Here is a 10028-nt window from a genome sequence, read left to right on the forward strand (position 1 = left end):
GAATCCGATGAAACTCCTAGGTTTTGTCGGGGACAACACCACGAACATGAATCCCAAGGAAGCCCCATCAAAAACACAACTTCACTTCAAACCCGAACTCAAGAAATGGCCAAAATGATATTCTAATCGGTTGGAATCGAAGGCCTCGCCGAGGGGAGCAATAAACACAAACACATCGCCACTTTTTAATGAAGGGAAGAAGTCCAAAAGAGGAGAGAGAAGATGGCAGCCATGGATGGAGCTTGGACTGGCCATGAGAGAGGAGAGAGAGAGAAAAATCTGATTTTTCTTTTTAAGACCTCCTATTTATAGAAAAACTCAAAAAGTGCCCCGAACGGGCCCCGCCGGGTCCGGAAAAGTGGAATTCGCATAGACGCGCTCAAATGGTAAAACTCCGTGAACGAAAAAGATTCCAAATGAGAAAATATGAACAACGGAAGAAACAACGTAAAAAATTGAGTCCCGAGTAGAGAGTTATGCCCAAAACAAGTTTGGTGCAAACTAGGGCCTAAAACTGGAAAACATCGTCCAGGAGGAATTTCTAAGAGTCCGTGACTCGACGAAATGTGAAAATGAATCCCGTACGAGGATCCAGGCTCAAAAAAAGGCATTAAGCAATAACTTTCATTAATTGCATAATGACCCCTCCAAAAAGTGAAAACTGCGAAACTGCCCTAGAATGAAAATATCTTCCAAAAGATATTTTCTTAGATACCCCTGAAATAAAATATCTTCAAAAGATATTTATGAAAAACACCCCAAGACAAGAAAAAGTTTCCAAAGAACTTTGCATTTATGTCCCTATGGACACTAGGAGCAACCAGAGTACTTTCTCACGAAAGTAAAGACACGTATCTCATAGAAATCATTGAGAATGAAGATACGTGAAGTCAGAAACTAACTTCGAACACAAGAAGTGTGGTTACACAAACAGAGTGACAAACGAGGAAAAGACGAAATAGGGGAAAAGATAAAATAGGGAAAAGACAAAAAGTGAATAGTGTCAAAAAAATGAAAAGTGCGGAACTGAATTGGTCCTCAAAGGAAGTTGTCAATCCACAGAAAAGAGTCTTGAAAATCACTCCAGAGCACTCGAGACGACACTAATCAACAAGAAACCAAACTCATAAGGGAAAAGACAACGGAAAAAAATTTATCCGAAAAATCAGGGTCATTACAGTTCAGGGAGTGACAGGATACCAAAGGGCTAATTCCAGGCATGTCTGAGTGACTCCAGGCAAATACATCGGCATTGTGGGATAAGAAATCAATAATTCCTGCTTTTCCCTCTCGGTGAGTCTGACTCCCACTCGAGAAGATCGCTTTGGCCTGGATTGATCGATCTGTACATCAATAAGGGGTTCTTCAGTCAAGTCCACTGGCTCTTCCTCCCCATTCTACTTGGGTGGAGGTTTCTGTAATTTCTATCTCGGGCACGCCGATCAGACAGGTGTTTTTCCTTTCCCAGTAGATTTCAGTGTCACTGAATAACATTCCTTAGCTGCAACTTGGTCCCCATGAATGTCGATCACCTTGGTGTCGTCTGGCCCCAGGTGTCTCATTACATAGTGCAAAGTAGAAGGAACACCTTGAACTCTGTGGATCCACCCTCTGCCCATCAGAAGGTTGTAAGAGGGATGAATCTCGACAACCACAAAGCTCTTCATTAGAACCCTCTCTGCAGTATGCACTGCTACTTTCACTGTACCGATGGGCTCCACTCGTTTTCCATCAAACCCTAGCAAAGGATTCCCAGTGGGCTTGAGCCGGTCTGGCTTGATCTCGAGCCGATCAAATGTGTCCCTCGGCATGACGTTCGCACTACTTCCAGGATCAATCAGAACTCTGCGTACCAAACATTCGGCCACTGTCAAACTGATGACTAACGAATCTTCATGAGGAATCTGAATGCGTAATAAGTCGGTTCTGTTAAACTTGATTTGCGTTGATGCGTTCTGCTGATGCAGAGTGTTTACACTACCTATCATCCTCTTCATCTGTGCCTGTCGGAGGCGCTCTCTAAGCAGTTCTTCTGACTCTTCAGCCAGTTTGGGCCTACCATGAATCGCATTGATTATACGAACTGGTTGTGAGTTGTGAGAGCTCGGCTTCTGATTCTTTTTTACTTGCTCCATTTATCGGTTCTGTTCCACTGCCGTGCCTTGGATATAACTTGCGAACTCCCCTCTGGCTATCAGCATCTTTACCTGCCTCCTTAAGTTCCTGCATTCATTAGTCTGATGGCCAAAGTCGGAATGGAAAGCACAATGCTTAGACTGGTCCCTCTGGTCGAGGGGCTGCCTAATAGGTAAAGGAGGTCGAAACTTATCTTTATTTTCTTGGTACAGCTTTGCCAGTGTGACTTTCAGCGGAGTAACTAGCTCTTCCTCTCTGGGTCTCTTCTCAGCTTTCCAAGAGGTCTGACACTGTGGCTGAGCCTACTTTTGCCTAATTTTTGCTTTGGTTTTCTCTTTTGTTGTTATTATGGATGTCTTCCGAGCGTTAGCTGGTTCTTTTTCTTCTAAGCGTACAAAACCATCAGCTCTTTCATTCAGCTTGTCCATGGTCTATGGCATGTTTACCACCAGGCTTATGTGGAACAGAGTCCCACGAATCATGGCTAGCTTGAATGCTTGAGCCACCGTGGACGGATGGCACTCGATCACCATGCTCTTGGTTAAATTGAATCTGGTAAGAAAGGCTTGGAGGCGTTCATCTTTATGCTGCCGCATCGTGAACAGACTGGAGACATCTTTTGCCGGGCGTTTATTCCTATAGTACTGGCTGATAAACCGATCGCAAAGGCTTCAAAAACTATCAATCGAGCCCTTCGGTAAGTTTTTGAACCAATTGAGCGCTGGTCCAGTTAAGCTTGTTGGAAAACATTTGCACATTAAAGAGTCGTTCTCCGTGTTCAGAGCCATTTTCAATTAGATATGATATACATGATCGATCGGATCAGTCGTTCCATCAAACAGGATAAAAACTGGCATGGAGAATTTCCTCGAACTTAGAGCATTCAGAATTTCATCGGTAAACGGCGAGTCAACCATCCGAGTTGCTGAACGAAGGGCCTCATTCTCTCTATGGAACCTTGCGGCAGCTCTCTAATCCGTAAATCTCCTTTCTGAGCTTCGGTAGTCTAAAGTAGACATTGAAGGTCGATAAAGCGAATCAGAAGATCTTTCCTCCATATATTCCTTCTGCCAGATCGGTGTGGTTTTGTGATGTGCAAACTCCACAGTTTCTTCTCGGTTGAACCTCTCCTGGTTCGAATTAAAAGTCATTGCCTCGTTCCGCCTGATCTGCTCACATCATGGATCTAAGTGAATTGAGCCTTCTCAATCATCAAAACGACGAGGATTTGGCGGCAAATCGTCTAGCCTAACCTCCTCGTGATGAGGATTTGGCAGATTGTTCTCTTCCTCTTCACCTTAACGCGCAACAATAGGATGCATAACCTCTTCACCCGCCGGAAGTGGTTGCAGAATCGCCGGAGCTTTTTGGCGCTTCATTCTCTCTCCTGAGAACTTCGATCATGTTCATCAACTCATCGAGCTTCATCTACTGGACATTCTCCACCGGATTGGAGCTCTCGCCTCCTATCATGATTCTGAAGTGAAGCAAAGGCATGAATCACAAGATTTTAATCAGATTTGAGCTTTACTGATGCAAATCTTGTCGCCTCTGGACTCAGATTCACTGAATCGCGATCACAGCTCGCGAGATCCGAGCTTTTCTAGCTTCTAAGTCACTGGATCTAGCTGCGATCAAGCAAATCTCAGTTGTATAATTCTGACGCAAACACAGCAAAACCAACAGTAATCAAGAATTTCTTCAGAAAAAAACTGCAATCTCTCCAATCTGGATTCAATTTCTAGAAATCTTGCTTCGTCTTCATGGATTAGTTTGACATCGATCAAGCATGAATGAATGTTCTTCATCGTTTCCCGCAGACGGCACCAATTGTAAATGCAAGAAAATCTCTCCTTCCATTTTGACAGAATTTTAGTACATTTCACAATAATCCCCTTTTTTCACTCCCTTCATCTCCTATTTATAGGCAATTACAGGTGTTGTTGGACTATTAACTTTGGGCCTAATTTCCAGTGGGCTTGGCCTTCTTAGATGGATCCTCCGAGCTCGGCCCATTCTGTGGTGCTCCTGTATGGGGTGAATTCAATTGTTTGCCCCGATGCCACGTCCGCGGGTCATATCCAACCCATATTACTTCTAGTATCCTCAGAGGCACATAAATTTTGGGGGCAATCATTACACCGCAATTTTCAGTAGTCAATTAGAAAATGGCACGTGGCAAGTTCCAATGGAACTTATAGTAGTAGATTCTTATGCCAATGGCCAGTAAGTGCTTGGCACGTGGCCATATAAAGGTGAATGGATTACCAGCAGCTAAGATCCTATTTGTACCACAAATTATCAGTCAATTTCCAATGGAAGGTTAATAGGTGGCCGATTACAACTTTTTAGTGAAAATTGGTATCTTCCAAGCACTTTGGCAAGAAACTAATCAATGTAACTATTTGTACTATAATTATCGATTAATTTTTAGTGAAAAGTTGTCGTAGCCGATTCCAATAGAAGGGTGATATGCAGACAATGATATAATCACAAAGTAGCACGTGGATTCATCTGATAAATCCATTTGGCAAAGTAATTGCATAGGGACACGTGATAAATTTCTAGGATGCTAGTTATGGTTAAAAGTTGTATCCTCCAAATGGGACATGTGGCAGGCAAAGAGGTAAGTAGTTACTTGTATTTGCGAAATCGTCGATCACTACTGAGTGAGACACATGGCAGGCAAAAAGATAAACAATTACGTGCAGTTGGAAAGTCGTGACCTTTGAACGAAACACGTGGCAAGCAACGAGGTAAATGTAGTTGGAAAGTCATGACCTTTGAATGAGACACATGGCAAGCAAAGGAGTAAGCAACTACCTGCAGTTTAAAGTTGTTGTGTCTTCCAAGTGGGACACGTGGCAGTTTTCTAGTGGAAGAGCGGTTATTCTAGTGGAAGGTTCTTATAGTAAAGTAACAGAAAAAATAGAACATGGGTGTAAGCAGAGCACAACACATGGAAACATATGACACGTGGAGAATTTTCGGTGGAAGAGCGTGGTGGAAAGCAATTATTCTTGTGGAAAGTCGTGCGAAAAAGTAGCAAGAAAAGCTAGTACAAACATAGAGCAAGAGATGAGATGAATTAGGGCAACATGAGATACTTGGCAAACTGTGATTAAAACAACGTAACTGCCGATTTTAGAAACTCTATAAATAGGACACACTTGCAATTTGCAAACCCTATTCAATTCACAACGCAAACAACATTTTATTATCTTTCAATTCAAGTCTTGTACTTTTCATTATCTTTTTACATTCCAATAATGTGTTTCAGCAATTGTCCTTTCAATATTTTACTTTCAAGTCCTGCATTTTCAATTTGTTTTCTTTTAGTCATAAAAATCTCCCACAGTGCTTTAACACAAGGGACAAAAAGAAACTTGGAGGTAGTATAACTTTAATTCCTCTACTTTCGGCAATTGCCCTTTCGGGTCCTACATTTTAAATTTGTTAACTTTCAGTTATAAAAATCTCCTAAAGTCATTTGCTACAAAGGCAAAAAAGAATGTTAGAGGTAGTCATTCTAGGCCTCCTCTCAATTGAATGATCTTGTAAACTTTGATCTGGAATATTGTTTGGAGTCTTCACTTGGAACTTTTTGAGTTCCCGTGACACCCCTAGTTCCATTGAAACTAGGGGTATAACTTAGGTTGGATAACCTGAACCCAACCCAAGTTTTCAAGGGGTTGGGCAATCATTTTCAAAATTAAGGTTGACCTGAATTGAAAAATCTCAACCTAAACTTAATTACAATTGAGCTTAGGTTGAGGTGCTAGCAACCCAAGCCTAATCCGAACATGAATTTTAATATTGTTTTCATATATATATATATATATTTAAATACATTATATTTAATATTCAAATTACGATCAGCTATTTTTCTTTTCAACTTCCTTTATTAAATATTAATTTATTGTTTGTTAACATTTAGAGGAATTATTTTTCTAAGAATTTTTTTGTAGTTTATTAAAATTTTGCAATAATTTTTTAAAATTTCTTTTTGTTTAATAGTAATTTAATGTGAAACTAATTAAAGATCACAATAAATTTTCTGTGTGGAGATTAGTCATATGGGTAATCTGAATTAACCTGACTTGATAACTAGGAATATAAGCCCGAATTGCAAATATGAGTTTAAAAGTTAAAGAATGGGTTAGACTCGGGTTGAGTAGTTAAGATTGAATATAAAGTTAAAATTGAACTCAAATTTAACATTTCATATGTTGAGTTGAGCTAAAAGAGTACCTCCAACCCTGCAACCCTTATTAAAACTGAAATTTTTACCGTCCAAATAACATGCATGGCAAAAGCGCATGATACATGCAAACCCGTAAGGTAGTATTTAAGTAATATCTCCTCAAACTCAAGTGGAGCTTGAGTTGAAGCCATCATTGGAAAAAACAAAAAATAGTACAAGCCAAAATATTACTAATTTGAAATTAACCTCACAACAAACTCTGATTATTTTTGTCCAAATGGATGCTCTCAAACTCAATCCGGTGACTCACTCGTGTAGCAACCATCATCATCATCATTATTATTATTATTATTATAGCAAACATCTAACGAATTAAGTAAAGCATATTTCTCCAACTTAAATAATTAAATTGTTTGATCGAAAAGAAAAACAAATGAGAGTTCACATTTCCGAAGTGACTGTTATGAACATAAAGCAGATAAAGATGAGGACGTGTAGAAGAGATGATGAGGAATCTCAAGGCTTTTTACTTAGATTAGACATTTTATTAAATGTCCCATCGGGGACAATTAGATTAGACATAATATTAGCTTTAATGACCCCCTTAATACAATATAGTTCACAATTCAATAATTAGAAAAAGATGTCTGATTTTGTAATCAGCACTCAATGTTATAATTAGCGAACACTGCTTTCCCGAGGGTCCTCACTAGCTCTACTTTCTCCACAAGCATCAAAAACAAAAGTAGCATTCAAATTAGTAGTACCGACAGTGCAAATGCTGTAAGAGTTCGAGTTTTGTCCGTTCGTACATTCACTTCGAGTTCATAATGAACTCGAAAGGCAGAACTCGAGTTCTGCTAATCATTATTTTTAAAAGTTTGGAGTCAACTCAGTTATGTAACTTCAATTTTGTATTTGCATTCATGCTTAGTTTGAGCTCGTGTTTAAAATCACTTTACTTTGTACATAAACTTATATGTATCTATGTCATCAGAGGCATAGTGGCATTAATAGGGATCCGGGAGGTAAGTCATTGAGATCCTACCTTCAAACCGCACTTCTAACTTGAATAATGCGTGTGTAGTAGAGTCGATACATGTGTTCGAAGATAAATAAATAAACACTTATATTTATCTACACAAGCTTACATTAATGACCTTCATGAACCTATCGATCCAATGTTTAAGAAATTCATGATATAACCTCGTGGGTTAATCTTGAACTATTCAACTCAATTCATTTAATATCCTAATGTGTGCACCGGAACAATAATATTTGCGTAAAATAATACTATCCTCAATATAATAATTGTTCAAAATATCCCCAGAACAATGTATAGAAAGTTTGAGCTTGTATTTAAGATTACTTTAACTTGTACAAAACTTATATGTATCTACGCATTCAGAGGCATAGCGGCGTGGCAGGAATTCGGGTGGTAAGTTTTTGAGGCCTCGCTTTCAAACCGCACTCCTGACTTGATTGGTGCGTGTGTTGTGGGGTCGATACAGGTATTCTAACAAAAAAAAAAACACTAACTTCTATGTAAGCCTACATTAATGACCTTCATGAACTTATCAATCAAATGTTTAAGAAATTCATGATATAATCTCGCTTGGCAATCTCAAATTATTCAACTCAGATCATTTACAATCCTAATGTGTGCACCGGAACAATAATATTTGCCTAAAATAATACCATACTCAATAAAATAATTCTTCAAAATATCTCTAGGAGAACGTATAGAAAGTTCACATCATTAAATCGAATCCATCACCACATTCACATGTCACAAATGACACTCGGACGTGAAGGCAAAGGTGTTGACCGAGTGACTGATCGATCTAGCATAATGTCTGCTGTTAATTATATCCCAGCAAACAAATCTTGCCTTCATCTAGATTTGGGTAGGGATTGTGTAGTTGAGAAAAGGCTAGCTTTTTTTGTTTTTTTATAAGAGAAAAATGTCAGGTTTTTTTTTTTATTTTTTTTTATAAGAGAAAAATGTCGAGAAGATGATTTTTGAAAGCACACCTGCCCACCTATTGTAGCACGCACAACCATAAATTAAACACATTAGACACACACATGTTCACATACATGCCATAACGAAAATGGCTAGCTTTACAGCTTTACCAAGCCAAAAAATGCAAATAATAATAATAATAATAATAAAGTAAAATTTCAACCAGCAGCTTAAAGCCTTAAACGACTACGTTTGCATTAAAAAATGTTATGGATAAAGAAAATTTTGGTCCATTTGGATAATGAATTCCGCTCTTACAGTCTTACTGCACTCTTACCATCCTATTGCAAAAGTAGTGTAAGAACAATCTACCTCATGTTTACAAGGATGAGCTGTCTAGACTTTCAGCAATTGTCCTTTCAATATTTTCTATTTTGTTTCCTTTCAACCATAAAAATCTCCCGAAGTACATTGCTACAAAGGCAAAAAAAAAAACCTTAGAGGTAGTCATTTCAAGCATACTCTCAATTGCATGATCTTTCAATCTTTCATCTGAAATATTGTTTGGAGTCTTCACTTGGAACTTTTTGAATTCCTGTGACGCCCATAATTCCATTGGAAGTTGAGATTAAAAAATTTACCGTCCAAATAGCATGCATGGCAAAAGCGCATGATACAACCAAATATCTCCTCAAACTCAAGTGGAGATTGAGTTGAAGTGGAGATTGAGTAAAAATAAAGCTATTTGTCATTGGGGAAAAAAAATTTTAGAAGCCAAAAAAGACACTTTTTTTTTTTTATTCCGAATTAAAAACGACCTCACAACACTTTTCTTTTTTCATCATCTGAAACATCTAACGAAATTGTTTGAAAAGAAAAACGAATGATAGTTCACATTCCTGACTGTTATGAACATAGAGCAGATAGGATGAGGACGTGTAGAAGATATGTTAAGGAATCTCAGGGCTTATTAAATTATATTAGACATTTTATTAAATGTCCCCAGAGGGACAATTAGATTACACATAAAGAAGATATTTGACTTTGGTAAAAAAAACAAGAATATTAGCTTAATTTCATGACCCCTTTATACAATTTATTTCACTGACATAGAAATATTATACCTTATCGTGTTTCACATTCAATAATTAGAAAAAGATTTTGAAGCACCAACACTCCTCCCAAGGGTTCTGTATCAGTGTCGGTCATGTCTTCGACACGAACATGCGTGTTTGAATACGGACACATGTATTCGACACTTTTGTGAAGTATTCAGAATTTTTTTTTTTGAACATGGGGTAGACACGAATGGGACATGTGGAGGACACCTACTGGACACGACAGAGTTTATTTTATAATTTCTTTTAAGAAAAACGGAGTACCTAATGTAATTTTAAATATTTAAAAGTAAAATTTTGATAAATTTTAAAAACAACTACACGGGATGAACTGGTGAATGAAGAATGTTAAACATATTGGAAATACTTGATCTTATTTGTCTAATTTTGTTGATAATTATTTTGAATACATAATTATATATATTATTTCATATGTGTATCCTGTCGTGTATGTGTCCTATTTTTAAAAAAAATTTGCCGTGTCACCGTATCTGTGTCGTACTCGAGTCCATGTCCGTGCTTCATAGGAATTAGCAAACATTGCTTTCCAGATCTATCTTGTAAAGTTGTCGTGTGTTACCTACTCAAGCAACTTGAGGGTCCC

The 10028-nt window shown here is 38.1% G+C and overlaps 1 protein-coding gene across 1 annotated transcript; it reads right to left on the bottom strand.

Annotated features, from left to right (window-relative positions):
• Window positions 1–1442: 1442 nt before the first annotated feature.
• LOC132270461 (uncharacterized) lies at window positions 1443–2135 on the bottom strand. Its single transcript, XM_059771639.1, has one exon. It carries the CDS (start codon window positions 2133–2135, stop codon window positions 1443–1445), a length of 693 nt encoding a protein of 230 aa, XP_059627622.1.
• Window positions 2136–10028: the final 7893 nt, after the last annotated feature.

The sequence above is a fragment of the Cornus florida genome, unplaced genomic scaffold, assembly GCF_030987335.1.
Source record: "Cornus florida cultivar Cherokee Brave unplaced genomic scaffold, ASM3098733v1 CherokeeBrave_3.0.0_Hap2_Chr08, whole genome shotgun sequence".
In the NCBI taxonomy this organism is placed as follows: Eukaryota; Viridiplantae; Streptophyta; class Magnoliopsida; order Cornales; family Cornaceae; genus Cornus; species Cornus florida.

Excerpts from the sequence above, each read along its gene's own strand:
- LOC132270461 (XM_059771639.1), bottom strand. The coding sequence starts at position 2,135 with ATGGAGCAAGTAAAAAAGAATCAGAAGCCGAGCTCTCACAACTCACAA.